This window comes from Cibotium barometz, chromosome 12 (genome assembly GCF_041138505.1).
Source record: "Cibotium barometz isolate CiBa-2024 chromosome 12, ASM4113850v1, whole genome shotgun sequence".
NCBI lineage: Eukaryota > Viridiplantae > Streptophyta > Polypodiopsida > Cyatheales > Cibotiaceae > Cibotium > Cibotium barometz.
Genome location: NC_141057.1, coordinates 42,407,172 through 42,423,726, shown reverse-complemented (window position 1 = coordinate 42,423,726; position 16,555 = coordinate 42,407,172). Strand labels below are relative to the sequence as shown.

The 16,555-nt window shown below is 43.0% G+C and overlaps 1 protein-coding gene across 3 annotated transcripts in view; it reads left to right on the top strand.

Moving 5' to 3' along the window:
• The window catches only part of LOC147633427 (1-phosphatidylinositol-3-phosphate 5-kinase FAB1B-like), a 32,175-nt gene extending 27,361 nt beyond the window's left edge, over nucleotides 1–4,814 (top strand). For 2 of the 3 annotated variants that reach the window (XM_086806497.1, XM_086806498.1), the window contains exons 7-14: nucleotides 52–380; nucleotides 486–612; nucleotides 705–863; nucleotides 986–2,806; nucleotides 3,150–3,416; nucleotides 3,505–4,068; nucleotides 4,173–4,281; nucleotides 4,391–4,814. In XM_086806497.1, coding sequence (XP_086662623.1) covers nucleotides 52–380; nucleotides 486–612; nucleotides 705–863; nucleotides 986–2,806; nucleotides 3,150–3,416; nucleotides 3,505–3,819 — 3,018 coding nt within the window. In that variant the 3' untranslated portion in view covers nucleotides 3,820–4,068; nucleotides 4,173–4,281; nucleotides 4,391–4,814. The remainder of the gene's footprint in view (nucleotides 1–51; nucleotides 381–485; nucleotides 613–704; nucleotides 864–985; nucleotides 2,807–3,149; nucleotides 3,417–3,504; nucleotides 4,069–4,172; nucleotides 4,282–4,390) is intronic. The other variant, XM_086806500.1, reaches the window with a different exon arrangement.
• The last annotated feature ends 11,741 nt before the right edge of the window (nucleotides 4,815–16,555 follow it).

Here is a 16,555-nt window from a genome sequence, read left to right as displayed (position 1 = left end):
GGTGGATGACTTCTGTGAACACAATGTGTTGCTTTTCGTGTTTTTTTACAGAACAATGGATGTGGGTTTTGTGAAGAGACCAGAGATGCACATATTCACTGTTACATGCATCGGCAAGGCAGCTTGACGATTTCTGTACATCGCCAGAGTGAAGTTCTAACAGGAGAGAGAGATGGGAAAATTTGGATGTGGCATCGTTGTCTAAAATGCCCTCGTGTCAATAATGTCCCTCCTGCAACTCATAGAGTTCTGATGTCGGATGCAGCTTGGGGTCTGTCTTTTGGAAAGTTTTTGGAGCTCAGTTTCTCCAATCATGCTGCTGCAAGCAGAGTTGCAGCTTGTGGCCACTCTTTGCACAGAGACTGCCTTCGATTTTATGGGTACGGTACTGCTAGACCCTTTGTTATTCTTCAAGGTTACTTTGGTAACTCTTCTTTAGTCTGATTTTGTTTCTTGTAACACAAGTTAAGATTGTTTTAGAGCAGATTTGGCAGCATGGTAGCATGCTTCAGATATGCCCCAATCAATGTCCACTCTGTATATCTGCCCCCATCCAAGCTGGAGTTCAATAATCCTGAGCTAGACGACTGGTTACTGAATGAAGTCGAAGAGGTACTTTTGATTCAGATTCCTTCTCTAGTACTGCTATTGTATTCATGGTTTCTTTTGAGTGCTTACAAATAAATGCTGGGTTTCGTGCTCAGGTTACAGATAAAGGGAAGCTCATTTTTGCGAAGGCTTTCAATACACTTCGTGAGATAGAAGAGAAAGTAGCAAACTATGGAATTTGGAAAGCTCCAGAAGCTAGAAGGCGTATAGCTGAATATGAGACTTCATTGAAAAGTGATCAAAATGCCTTCTTGGTAAGGTCATCAATATCATGGTTCTCAATTCAATTGAATGATTAGGAATTTTAGTGCCTGTTTTTACAAAGTCATAGTCTGCCTGATATGTTATGAGAGGAGTGTGTGCCTATGTGTTCCAGGAGACCTTGCAAAAGGCAGCACCTATGAAAAGGGAGCCAGGTCACTTGTTTGCTGACATACTGGAACTTAACCTCACAAGGCGGAGCTTGGCTGCTTTGTCTATTGTATGGAGCAGGCGCTTCCATCATTTGCGTGCTTCCCTTAGATTGCAGAAGGGTGCCCCCATTTCTAGGTCTGCTAATCTAGATGATCCATCCATGTTACTTGGGAGCAAGGACATCAATTTTGTAAATAAAGACCATGAGACATGCAACAACAACTTATTGGGTGATGCTTCTGAGCAGTCCAAATCGGTGGGTTTACAGGCCAGTGAGGTAATATATCAAGGAGGAGGCTCATTGCATGGTGACAACATGCAACTAGGTGATCAGGCTGCTGGACAAAAGATCAACGTTGAGATGGTGCTCACCAACAATGAGGCCAATACAAAGCCTTATAGCCTGGCCTTTCTTAGTCAGGTACGAGAGGTTAAGGCTTCGACTGATTGTAAAATGCCAGAGAATGAAGACATGGATGAACCCAGTGTAGGAACGCTGTTAGTTGCAGGTTCAGACAACAGGTTGTCATGCACCAAGGAGGAAGACAGTGAGACTAAGTTGGTAGAAGGCAAGCCTGCCTTCCACCCCAACATGCTAGAAGATGACCTCCTAGTGCGAAGAACTTTGTCTGAAGGCCAATTTTCCATGTTGCCAGATCTTTCTGATACTTTTGAAGCAGCTTGGACAGGAAAGGGGCACACTATTGAAGCACATACAGTGAGCATATCGTCAACTGGGCAAGAAATTGCTTTGCAAGGCTCTGGCATAGGCACATCTGCCCCTGTTGATGAGTCTGCTAATCTACAAGGTGCAGTAGGTTTGGAGGCTTCTTCTGCGACTGCTGCAGATCCTGTTCTAAAACCTGGTTCAGCAGGTTTCTCTTCGCGTGAAATAGTTGGGTCAGGATCTGATACGGTGGTGACAAGCACTCCCACGTCACCTGGAAAAAGTGTTGACAAATCCAAGGATTCAGGGGGTTGGGTTGGAACTCCCTTCACAAACTTGTATAGGTCATATAACAAGGGTTCTCAATATTCATTAAATGGCTCACCCACACCAGATTCACAGTGGCTGCCAGGCCGAATTTTCCTGCCATTAGGAATTCATGGTACTGTGATCCCTGTATATGATGATGAGCCTACCAGCATAATAGCATATGCTATTACATCCCATCAATATCAAGCTCATTTGTCAGACGGACCTTTCGAGAAAGACGGGTTTAGAGAGACAGACAAGGAGAATGAAGGAAAGAGAGAGAAGGATAAGGAGAAAGACTTAGAATTCTCAAGCACACAGTCTGTGTTGTCTCATCCACTCCAATTAGTAGAAGGCTCTTCGGAACAGAGTGAGTTTACTCCCAAGGATAAGAGCAACAATATAGATGAGATTCAGCATGCTGGCTCAAGAGAGAGTGGGAACCTGCAGTATTCCAAGGCCACACATGTGAAGGTATCGTTTACAGATGATGGACCACAAGGAAAAGTCAAGTACATGGTGACTTGCTATTATGCAAAGCAGTTTGATGCGTTGAGGAAGACATGTTGTTCTGATCAGATGGATTTTATCCGCTCTTTATGCCGCTGTAAAAAATGGGGTGCACAAGGAGGGAAAAGCAATGTTTTTTTTGCGAAGACTAAGGATGATAGATTTGTTATCAAACAGGTTACTAAGACAGAATTAGAGTCCTTCATCAAATTTGCACCAGATTATTTTAAATACCTTTCAGAGTCTCTGAAATCTGGAAGCCCTACTTGTCTGGCGAAAATTCTTGGCATCTTTCAGGCCAGTTATCTTTACCATCCTTATGTTTAGTTGCGCCTATTTTTTTTTTTTTGGGGGGGTTGCTGGGGTGGGATGGGGGGTCGGTGGTGGGGGTTGGGGACTGCTTTTCAGTTATAAATTGATAGAGACAAATCAAGAAAAGTTATCTATTTTTTTCTCCTCTCCTGAACGTCCTCTCTCTCTCTCTCTCTCTCTCTCTCTCTCTCTCCTCTCCATCTCTCCTTTTGCCACCTTCTGGGTCTTTCGAAGATGTTAATATATCTTTCTGTATCTCTCTGGAATTTATTCTCTTGTTAATCTAATCAAGGCACAAGTTTATTCACATGAAAGTTTATTTTCACAGGTTACAGTAAAACATGGAAAAGGTGGCAGAGAAGTCCGAATGGACCTCATGGCAATGGAAAACCTTTTGTATGGACGACATGTTACTCGTCTTTATGACTTGAAAGGATCTCTTAGATCCCGCTACAATGCAGATACAACAGGAAAAAATAAGGTTTTGCTAGATCAGAACCTTCTGGAGTCAATGCTGACCAATCCTATTTTCATTGGTAATAAGGCCAAACGTATACTTGAACGGGCAGTGTGGAATGACACCTCATTTCTTGCAGTAAGTAGATTTTGGCTTTGCTTTAAGTTGAAGTTTTGAGTATGTCTATTGGGTACCTAATTGCTTTGAGTGCATGATGTGCCTGCAGTCTGTGGATGTTATGGACTATTCCTTACTCGTGGGAGTGGATGAGGAGCGTCGAGAATTGGTACTTGGTATCATTGACTTCATGAGGCAGTACACATGGGATAAGCATTTGGAGACTTGGGTGAAGGCGTCTGGCATTTTGGGTGGCCCAAAGAATGCGGCACCAACTGTGATCTCCCCTAAACAATACAAAAAGCGGTTCCGGAAGGCCATGAAGAACTATTTTCTGATGGTTCCCGATCAATGGTCACCTGCTACCGAGATTTTTGGACCATCCCATGTGGATTCTGTCGAGAGTTTTCAGTCAACGTCTTGAGGTCATTACTTCAGAAGATAAAAGTAATGTAAATATGTATTCATCCTCTCATATTCAACCCACTATATTGGCGGGTGGGGTTTATTGAAAGGCTGGCAAAGTGACCTAACCTCGCTGTAACTTGGATATTTTCTTCAAGAATGGAGATTGATTTTTCCCTGTAGATGCTCTACATATCTTGCCTTGAATCACAGGTCTATATTGTTCCTAACAGACCCTGTGCAACTAACTTATCTGTCTCATTATCTGGTACAGTTCACTAACATTCTTTTGGGTTTTGCTGGTTAATGTTTTAAAAGTTTTTGTAGGTTCTTTTGTTTGGATGCTTACTTACATGTTGTGCTGGTGGGCAGGTAGAAAGGAATCTTCTTGGCACATCGAATATCCATGAGAAAAAAATCACAAGGTTCGCAGAAAAGGGTGAACATTGAAGTATCTGCTTCAACCTTTATTTTTTAATAGGTGAGAAGGCAGTTGTATAAAAATTTACAGAAGTATAGTAGCACTCAGAAAATTGTCTCATAATCTTTTCTTAATGTGCTGAGTGCACTTGGTCGTTTTGGATTTGCAGAATATAGTTTTCAGTTCTTTCTGCTGAGGAGCATATATTTGAATGCCCTAATAGTGTTTTACTGCCATGCATGATGATCTGAACCTTGTGCTTACCATCAAAACAGCTTCGATGTTACATGATGAGTCCTGGTAGGTTGTCGGGATTATGGAGTCGGTAGCTGAGCCTGTGTGTTGATCAATTGTAAATTGATCTCCAGGTTCTAGTCTCTCTTTTGGTGCAATATTGCAGATTTCATAAACTAGATACTAGTGTTCTCTCTTCAGGCATCAAGAGAACTCAATGATAAAGTGATTATTTGTCTTGAGTACAGCACCTAGGCAAAGCTGCTTTTTTTGGTTCCAGTTATTTTTTTTGTGGAGCCAGGTCAGCAGCATGATGGGCATGTATCCAAAAATTTGTATTTATATTCGACCTTTGTCTACTTCATTTGGTTCTTTTGAGTATTGTTTTGGGCATATTTCTATGATTCATATAGACACCTCTGCTTTTGATTTTGATTATGGTGTATACATAAGTTTTGCAACCCTCAGCCGCCCCCCCCCCCCCCCCCCCCCCCCCAACTCCTCCCCTCTCTTGCTGCTGTACTCCAAGGTTTCTTAACAGCTTCCATTTATTACTTTTTTGCCAGACACATTATGATTTCAAGCTTCAATTGCTGGTTTGTTTTGGACCATACAAGCTCTCTCTGGAATTTTGATGATAAGAGAACTTCCCCTTTGATTTGTCATACCGTTGCTGAAGCCAGTAGTTGATCATGTGCAAGAATTCAAGGTTAGCATGAAGAGGGTCCTCTATGAAGAAAACTACTACAAGGCTGTACATTTTTTCTGTTGAAGCTGTAGGTTTGTCATTAGCTTTTGATGGTTGTACTTCCCAGCACGGTGGTGTGCAGCACAAACATTTCAGCTGTATCCAAAGCTGATTTACATTTCAGTGGTAATGCACTGCTGGGCATTGTTGGAAAGGTTTCAATGGCCTCAAAAAAACATTAGAGATACGGTAGGTTCTAGTTCTTAGCTTTCCACTTGGTTGCGTAGTGTGCAACCAAGTGATTGATTCTCTCGAGAGCCCCAGCTCTATAGTGACACTATACATACATAAATATGTATGTATGGACACATCTATGTACATATACATATATGTATCGATGTATATATATATATATATATATATATATATATATGTGTGTGTGTGTGTGTGTGTGTGTGTGTGTGCGTGTGTGTGTGGGTGTGGGTGTGTGTGTAGTGTATACGTAGTGTGTGTTGGCTCGCCTGCTCCCTCGACGATCCGCTCGCCCCTTCTGGGTGAGCACGTGTGGTGAGGCGCGTGTTCCTGGACTGTGTCGGGCCTCCTTCCTGGACTGTGTCGGCCCTGCAGCTCTCTTCGCTCCCTTCTCTTGTTCCCAGATGCACTGTTTTCTCATTGTCAATCTGCTCTTCTTCCTCTCTTCTGCGACCTGTGTGCGTGTATAAGAGTGTCAGTGTGTGTGTGCGCGTTTGTGTGTGTGCGCGCGCGTTTGTGTAGAGACACGTGTGTGTGTGTGTGTGCGCGTTTGTAGAGAGACGTGTGTGTGTGTGTGTGTGTGTGTGTGTAGGATCGAGAAAGCTTTTGATTCTGTGCATTGGGACTATATAGCTATGACTATGAGTTATCTTGGTTTCGGTGCGAAGTGGCAAAATATTGTGTATTGGCTCTATAATGACAGTGATGCTTCTTTGATTTTGAGCTCTTCTCTATCGGATTCTTGGAAATTGGGACGTTCAGTTCGCCAGGGTTGTCCGCTTAGTTCCTTGTTGTTTGCTATTGCCACACATCCTTTTCTTTGCTACTTGGATTTTTTGCAAGCTACTGATGAATTGCATGGCTTACAGCTTCCTGCTGGGCATACTTTCCTGTCTCAGGCTTATGCTGATGATTCTTTTTTTATGCCTAAGAATACGCAACAAGATCTTTAGAGATTAATGGAGGCTCTGGAACTTTTTGGTCTGGCTGCTGGTTTGAAAGTGAATTTCCGTAAGTCTACCTTGCTTGCGCTTAACGTACAGCAATGGCATCATGTATTGTGGCCCGGTGGAATACCTCCTGGTGGACATATCGTTCGTCATTTGGGTTACCCTTTGGGTTGGCAGCTGTCATCTTCACAAATGATTCAATGGGTTATGCTAAAATTGAATCGCAAAATTGATTATTGGCAGCTTTCCACTTGGCCTCTTCATGTACGTCTCAGGATAGTGCAGGCTATTGTAGTGGCTTACATACAGTTCTTTCTTCCATTGATAATGTGGAGGAAAGCTGATATAGATCGGTTTATGTCTCTGGCAATGGCAATTGTGTGGAAAACTCAACATCGTAAAAAGGGTCTTCGTCTTTTGTCAATGCCAAAGATGTGTTCTCCAAAGATACATGGTGGCTTGAACATATTGAATATTCATTTTCATGTGCTTGCTCGTAAATCCACTTTGCTGTTGGAATTTGTACAACAGCGCCAGCCATGGGCTATTATGTTGGGTCATATGTGTATGTCTATGTCTTCACCTGCTTTTGGAAAGTGAACTGTTACGTATTGGGATGTAATTTTCGGCCATTTCGATGGAAAAATTGTCGGCTGCCCTCTTTCATCTAAGTTAATTTTCGCTTGGAAACAGGTTACGCAATATCTTTTTTGGAATCCGAGGCTTAATGCGCAATCTTCTTCGCTTCGCCTTGAGAGTATTCATTGGTCAAAGGCTTTTGATGTACCCTTGGCTCTACGTGAGCCTAGGAAGGCATATTTCCTTTCAAAGAAAGGAGTTTATCTTATTGATGATGTTTTGGATGCTGGTGGCCATGTGCTTTCTTTTGTGGTTGCCACCAGAAAATTTGGTATGGGGATGCATTATAGATCAATCTGGCAGCTTATTCGAGAGCTTCTTGCTCCTTTTGAACCAATTGCAGATTTGGATCGTTCTGATCGTTTGGTTGATTGGAGCCTTAGAAGAGAACAACCTGCACGAGGCCCTTTACCAATGGCTAAACTTTCGGTTCATTCGATATATCAGCTCTTGTTGCCTACCTCTTGGGTTCAAGAACATGCGAATCAGATTTGGCATCTTCATAAAAGTCAGGCTTGGTGGAAACAGCGGCTTCATTCTCTTTGGAAATGCAGTCTTCCTTTGAAAAGTAAACTTTTTTTATGGAGATGCTTGATTGGAGTCTTGCCAGTCGGCCTTTTCTTGGCTAGGCGACTTTTGGCACCTTCAACTTGTCATAGTTGTGGTGCTTCTCAAGAGACAGTCTTTCATCTTTTGTGGATTTGTTCTCTGACGAGGACTTTATTGGATCGGATTGCTGCACGTTTGAGAGCCCGCTTCTGACAGGCACCCTTTGGGAAATACTTTTGGATCTTCGGTCTTCTCCCTTCACCCCTTAGATCCTATAAAGTCTTCTTTGATTGGGTTCGCTCTACTGGGCTTTATGGACTACCTGGCAGTCTCGCAACAGGATAGTTTTTGCTGGGCCTCATTTGGATGCTTACTCATTCTTCCGTTCCTCTCTTCAGCAATCTTTATATGACTGTCTCTCTCTTCATGAGATCGACTCATCTCTGTATGCTCTTTTTACAGATTGTTTTTAGATGTTTAACTATGTTCACACTGAACATAGTGAACACTCTAGTAGTCTCCCTTGTATATGGTCTTTTTGGTGGGTTTTCCTCATTTTGAGGTTTCCCACCTGTAATTAATGACATGAAGCCTTACAAAAAAAAAAAGTGTGTGTGTAGGTGTGGTGTGTGTGTGTGTGTGTGTGTGTGTGCGTTAGGCGAACTGCGTTTGTAGAGACACGTTTGTGTGTGTGTGTGTGTGTGTGCGCACATTTGTAGAGAGACGTGTGTGTGTGTGTGTGTGTGTGTGTGTGTAGGTGTGGTGTGTGTGTGTGTGAGAGACGACCTGCTCGACCTGCTCGCCAGCTTGAGAGACGACCTGCTCGACCTGCTCGCCTGCTGGAACTGCTCGCCAGCTCGAAGCAGCTCGAGCTGCTCGACCTGCTCGGTTGCTGCTCTACTCATCCTGCTCGCCCCCTTGTGTCTGTGCACGTGTGGTACGCGTGTCCTGCCGTCTCCTGTTTCCGTTGCACTTTCGCCTTCTCCTTCTGCCGTTTCTGTCCTGTATGTAATCAGTGTTCTGAGTGTCCCTCGTTTTTTCTGTCACTACTGTTCTGCCTGCTCAACTGCTCTTTTGATCTTGCTGTTGTGTGTTTCCTTCCGTTACTCCTTCGCTTCCCCTCTTTCTTCAGTCTGCAAGCTGCAGCGCCTGCGTGCGTGCATAGCTGCGTCTGTGTGTGTGTCAGCCTGTTTCCTTTTCACAGCTTTTCCCTTTCCGTGGTTCTATCAATGGCTTCAGCTTTAGATGTTTGTACATATGCCCGAAAAGAAAGATCTGCAGATGCTAAGCGACGCCTATCAGAGCCGGCTTTACAAGATGATGCATTTACGTTGGAAGCTCAGTATGTGTTTGATACCCTTAAGGATGACTTTCAACAGTCACGACAGGAATGGGGCAAACCGATTCCAGAGGTCACCTACGAATTGAAGTTGCCGTCCCTAGTAAACCTTCTCAGAAAGTTGTCTCAAACTGCGGTTATAATATTCTTTCCAAGAAGAATCCCTGCGGCCAGCGATGTTGCGCAGTGGATTAAGTCCATCCTTGGAGGATGCTTTGTAGAGGGAGTGTATTTTGCTTCCAGAGGCTTTTATGAGGTGCATTTATCAGATGCTTCATTTCATGCAAGCAGAGGCTTCTTGAGTTCTCTCCCCTGTTTTATGGGAGGCAAATGGTACATGCTATGCCTTGGTCCCCAAACAAGGACTATCAAAGTCTTATACGACATCACTGCCCTGTATGGGTTGAGGTTGCAAACTTCCCGGACTATATGCGTGAAGAGTTGCCTGGCCTGGCTGCTTCCTTGGGACAGGTCATTTGTCCACCACGCCCCATGGGAAACCGTAACAGATTCTGCATTCTCTGGGACACTGACATACCTACCCCTCCTTCTATTGCGGTGGAAGTTGAGGGAGTGCAATTGGGCAAAAAGTATTTTGAATTGAAGTGGGGTGTGTTTGCAGGTGCTTGTTTTGCCTGTCACAAGTTTGGGCATCTAGCCTTTGAATGCCCAATGGTCCTGCATCAGCCCCCCCCAAATGCTTTGCCACCCCAGACACGGGAAAAGAATGATGATTTGCAAGTCAAGACAGCAAATACAAATGGAGTAAAGAATGCAAAATCAGTCAATCAGGTGCCCGCACTTGCAGGAAAAGGAAAAGATAAAGGGAAAGAGAAGATGAAGGAAACTGTGGGAATTGATCAGGACGGTTTTAAACAACCTAGGAAAGTGGTTGTATTGAAGCAACGCCCCCTTCAATCTCGTCAATGGGATGCTTCTTCTCCCTCACTAGGACAAACTTCTACTTCAGCCTCTGCTCCTATCCTTCAAAATTGGGTGGGCGTACTGAAGAAGGGCATCCCCATATGTGATTCAGAAGAAGAGGAAAATGCTGTGTCTTTCATGGGCAATGAAGGCATGCAGCCTATGCAGGCAGAGGCCTAGCCTCTCTGATGTCTGGTTCTTATCCTTACACTCTGCTGTACATACCTTTTCATGTTTCAAACACTTAAGTGCTTCACATACAATGTACAGAGCCTCTGCAATGTCTCAAAGTGGAGGCTATTATGGATATATGTACATAAAATGCAGCCAGATATTGTTTGTTTGCAAGAGCATAATCAACACTCCATGGCTGGACAACATGGTTTTTTACACGGCTATGATATATATTATGCTGGTACTGCTACCTATTCAGGTGTATGCATACTGGTTAGACATGAGTTGCAGCCTCAGTTGGCCTTCAATGACAATAGTGGCAGATGGATATAGTAATACAATGTAATGTTAATGGTGATATTTTTGAGTTTGCATCAGTCTATGCCTCCCAGACCTCTGCCATGAGGGCTTATCCAATGCATTCATCTGTGGGGATTTTAATAATTCCCCTCTTCCTAGAGATAATACCACTTCACGATCTCATATGCTATCATTGGAAAGGCACAAATGGGATGACATGCTTCTTTCTGTGCAGGCTGAAGATTTATGGGTACTTCTCCAAGGGTCAGTCCCTGGATATACCTTTCATCATAATGCACTTACTACGTATTGGGCAAGGCTTGATAGATGGTATTTGTTTTATCCACAACAATTTGCAGATTTTAGCCCTCATCTCTTTATAGATTTCTCATTGGGCTTGTCAGATCATGCTCCATTGTGGATGAATTTGCAGCTTGGCATGCCTCTTGATGATTTCCCATTTCTCTTCGGTAGATTATTGCATGTTAATCAGGCTTATTTCCAACATCACAACTTTCAGCAAATGATCAGATTTGCCATTCATCCTTTGCCAGTTCATGCCCAGGAGGACATGAATTATGCTTGGGACAGCTTCGTCTCTCGTATTCTGAATGTCATTGGGGAGTATGGCAAATGGCACATGACAAAATGGAGGAATGAGGTTAAATGGGCAAAAAGGACAACACAACATTTGACTGAATTTTCTCAGTCGAGGACACTCTCTGATTCAGAAAAGGATTCCCTTTCACATGCACAATTTAAACTTACTGTTAATGATCAGAGGAAATTGCACAAAAGGCAGATTAGGGCAAGAATGAAGCCCCTCATGGATAAAGGCTGCTCTTCAAAATCCTTTTTCCAGGGCTTGCATGCTACTCGAAATAAAAATTCATGTCTAAGGGTTAGGAAACTGGATGGCTCTTGGACTCACTCTTTCTCTGATCTCCAAGACGAATGCCACAATTATTTCCAGAAATTGTTTTCTGCTCCTGGTTCCCCATCAAATCAAGTGACTGATGCCAGGACTGAATTTCTTCAATATGTTTCTGGAATAGTTGAAATGGATGATGCTCTTACCTTGGAGAGGCCTTTTTACTGACACAGAACTTGATAATGCGTTGTTCCACCTCAGTAAATACAAGTCCCCTGGCTGGGATGGCCTTACAGTGGAATTTTATATTTCTTTTTGGGATGATTTGAAAGAGGTCCTTTTGCGAATGATCAATGTGGCCTGGCAAGAAAATCAGTTGCCGCACTCTTGGAAACATGGTATAGTCAAGCTTGTCCCCAAAAAACATCTGTGTGATCATATATCAGATTGGAGGCCTATTACTTTGATGCCTGTACTTTACAAACTTATTGCCAAAATGATTGTACATAGGCTTCACAGGATACTGCATGCAGGACTTCATCCTCATTAGTATGGTTTTGTGTCGCGAAGACAAATCCATGACAATATATCCAATGCCTTGACTGCAATTGAATATGCTAAGTATTCGCATCAAGATGTGCTTATATTGCAGGTGGATATTGCTAAGGCATTTGACAATGTTCAATGGGATTTCATCTCTCAGATCATGACAAAGTTGGGCTTTGGTCCCAAGATGGTAAATGCTGTTTACTGGCTTTATTCTGGCTCCACTGCTCAGTGCATTCTTGGGCGCAATCTGTCTCGGTCATGGATATTGGGTCGATCAGTTAGACAGGGCTGCCCTCTCAGTGCCCTCTTTCTATGCCATTGCGACCCATCCTCTCTTTATGTATCTTGATCATCTTACAAACACAGGACAGATGACTGGTCTCAAAATCCCAGGGGCTACATCTTTTTTGGCACAAGCATATGCTGATGATTCCTTCTTCATGCCACAGAATTCTCCTCAGGAACTTCGCATGCTTATGGCCACTCTTTCTTTATATGGGTTAGCAGCGGGATTGCATGTCAATTTTGAAAAATCTAAATTACTCCCCCTGAAACAATGTGACTGGCATTCTATTCTTTGGCCGGGTCAGGTGGTGCATTCCAGAGATATTGTCAGGCATTTGGGATATCCCATAGGATGGCATATCACCAGAAAGCAGCAGTTAAAATGGATTTTCCAGAGACTTCAACATAAACTGGAATACTGGAAGATTTCTACTTGGCCTCTTCATGTCAGGCTCAGAATAGTACAATCCATTGTGATGTCCTATGTCCAGTTCTATTTGCCCTTACTGCATTGGTCCTCCACGGATATTTCAGCTTTTATGTCTCAAGCTATGGAGATATTATGGAAGACAAAAACTGCTGTAAAAGCATTGAGACTGATGAAGATGGAAATGGTGTGCTCCCCAAGGATGCATGGTGGACTTAATGTCCTCAATATAAAATATCATGTACTTGCAAGAAAGGCTACAATGTTGCATACTTTCTTCCGTCAACAGCAGCCATGGACTTGTATGTTAGCATCCATGTGTGTCAACATGAGGGCTTGTGCTTATGGTCATTGGATTACGGATCATTGGGAGGTTGTGATTGGGAGATTTGTAGGGAGGATACCTGGCTGTCCTTTCTCTACTACTCATTCAAAGCACTGATGCTTGAGGCCTGTGAGCCACTCTTTCCTCAATCTTTCATTGACTTGGATTATGCATGGACAGCTTTTATTGCTCGTATGCAATCAGTCATCCGTGATTATGGTAAACAGTATCTGAAAGGTTGGAGACAGATTGTTGCTTATGCTAAGCAAACATGCCAATCGTTAATCGAGCTTAGTCATCTTCGCTCCCTAAATTTGGCTGAAGCCACTTCTTTATGTCAAGCTCGTCACTGTATTCAGGTAAATGATCATCGAAAGCTTGTCAAATGGGAGATACGGGCACGACAATAGGCGCTTTTGGACAAAGGCTGCTCTTCCAAAGAAATTTTCAAGAGTTTACATTCCAGAAAACAAGCTGCATCTATATGTCGCACTTCAATTTCAGATGACACGTGGACCTCCACCCGAGCACAATTGGGTGTGACTTGTGTTACCCATTTCTCCTCTCAATTTGGTGAGGGCGATTCTCACGCCATGGAAGTGTATGATGCACGTCATCGGTTATTACAGCATGTATCCCCCATCCTTTCTGCTACTCAGGTGCAACAACTAGAAACAAAATTCTCTGAACAAGAACTGTCTGATGCAATCAGGTCTTGTGGCCGATGGAAAGCTCCAGGATGGGATGGCCTTACAATTGAATTTTTTCTTGCATATTGGGACATCCTTAAATTACCTTTGCTGTGTATGGTAAACATTGCCTGGGAGACAAGGCAAATGCCAGCTTCCTGGAAAAAAGGATTAGTGAAGCTGTTGCCTAAAAAACACTTATGTCAGTCTTTGGCAGATTGGAGACCAATTACCCTTATGTCGGTGATATACAAGATTATCAGTAAAATGGTTGTCGATCGCATTAAGGGTTGCTTGAATGATGGACTCCATTCTGCACAGTATGGATTTATTCCTTGCAGGCACATTACAGATAACATTGCAAATGCTTATATTGGCATTGAATATGCCAAATACACGCAGCAGGATGTCTTATTATTGCAAGTGGATATTGCTAAGGCTTTTGATACTATTAAATGGGGGTTCATTCAAGAAACCATGCGTGCTCTGGGATTTGGAGAAAAAATGCAGAATATCATTTACTGGCTTTATGCTGATAGCCAGGCGGCTTGTATATTGTCAGGAGATCTCTCAGAATCATGGACTTTGCATCGTTCAGTTAGGCAGGGATGCCCTTTAAGTGCTCTTTTGTATGCTATAGCGACGCATCCCATGCTTCTTTATATGGATCATTTGGTTGATACTGGCAGTCTTCATGGATTGGACATTTAGAATAGACGTCAGTTGGTTGCTCAGGCATATGCTGACGATTCTTTTTTTCTTCCTCGCAATACACATCAGGATCTCTCTACTTTGATGCAGGCTCTTTCTTTGTTTGCACTTGCGGCTGGCCTACAAATCAATTTTCAGAAATCTAAATTGTTGCCTCTGCATTCAAAACAGTGGCATAATTTGCTATGGCCAGGGAAAATAGTTCACTCCACTCATTTGATTCCGCATTTGGGATATCCTTTGGGATGGACAGTCACTCGCCGTCAACAAACAGATTGGGTCTTGGCAAAGCTCAAGAAAAAGTTGGAATACTGGAAACTTGCTGTGAGATCCCTGTTCCCACCGAGCAACGGATTCGGGGTACTAGCAGCGGAAGTAACACTTCTTGCGCGGGACAGGGGTCCCACACTCGGGGCCTCACCCACGGATATCCGGATAAGAGACTAATCCGTCGGTTGTTCCAAAACTGAACCCGGAAAAACTTCCTTTATCGGAAAGCACGGGCGATTCCACCAGGATAACTTTTTGCTCTAACGTAGTCAAGATCATTTCTGATCAAACTGATCCAATTGCATCTATAAGATATTTGGTCGGATCAAGGAAGAAACTTGCACTTGGATCATTGGGATCAACGCTTTTTTCCCCATTCAAGAGGCACAGCCGTTGATTCCTATCCATAGAACAATTACTGTCCGAGATTTACTTTATCTATCGTAATAACAAAGGTTGAGTCTCGATTTATGGATCCATCAGTCCAGCCTAATCCCATCCAATCCCATGGGTTAGCCAACCGCCCAACCACTGTAGTGATAGGATTCAATTTGGAATTTGGTTAGGTTTTGTACCGGGTACCAAGGAAAAGAGTTCCAAGGTCCCCTAGCCGAAAGTTCATGCAACATAAAACTAGCCACACCACTTACACACCCAATATGAAATTGCCTTTTTCTTAGCATCAGCTAACTTTAAAACAATCCTTTAATTCAACCATAGTACCACTGATCACAATCTTCCAATTTATCCGGTTGATTCATAATTTCCCATCATTCCTTCATCAGAGTATCTATGGCATCATTGGCAACTAGAACGCTCACCACCTGTCCACTCAGGGGCATTTTCAATAGTTCCTAGCCCATAATACTCGGCAATATAATCACTTATAAAAATCAAGATGGACTCTCGTTGAAGATCAGCAAGATCAACCAACAGATCCATAAAAAGAGCCATGGACTCATCCATTGAAGACCAACAAGGTCAATCAACAAGATCCATGCCCGGTTTCAGAAAACAACTCTTACTCCTTGTTTCAATATCTTCCTCGACGCACGCGTGGGTATCCTAGGCGACCCAGAGCCCGAGCACCGTATGGTCAGCACCCTCTAGGATCCTTCGCAGGTGACCTAGCGCTTCACTCATAGGCCGCTTTCTTGGTCCCTCATCCACCGTACCGGAAGCTCACCATTTTAATCGAACCGAGGCTGGTCAAGATCTCGGTCGACCTTGCTACGCGAGACGTCCTCCATTGACTCTCCGTCAGCAGTTGCAACTTTATCAGTTAGGTCTCCACGACCTTAATCACAAGACGGTCAAAATGCTTCCCCAGCATTCTTGACATAAAGCAGCCATTTACAAACAGCATTTACAAACAGTTTACAAATACAATTTCTATATTAACTCTCATTTTTTCACATTCTCTCTCATTAATCCACATTACTTATTCCACATTCCATTTATATGTGTACTCATTCAATCACATCATTTTCCATCTCTTCACTTCAGATTCCTTCACATCACATATCATATATTCACATCCATATCCACATCTATACATCCACATCCACATCCACATTCACATCTATACATCCACATCCACATCTACATCCACATCCACATTCACATCCATACATCCATATCCACATCCATACATCCACATCCACATTCACATCCATGCATCCACATCTACATGCTTACCTCCATTTTCACATCCCTATTTATACATCCACATCTCATATCCACATTCATACATACACATCCACATCCACATTCACATCCATACATCCACATCTACATGCTTACCTCCATTTCACATCCTCATTTATACATCCACATCCCATATCCACATTCATACATACACATCCATATCCACATCCATACATCCATATCCACATGCATACATCCACTATCACGTCCTTATTCATACATCCACATCCACATACATACATACATCCACATCCACATTTTCATTCACATCTATACATCCACATCTACATCCACATACATACATACATACATCCACATCCACATTCCACATTCACATCTATACAGCCACATCTACATCCACATTCACATCTATACATCCACATTCACATACATCCACATCCACCTTCTCATTCACATCTATACATCCACATACATACATACATCCACATCC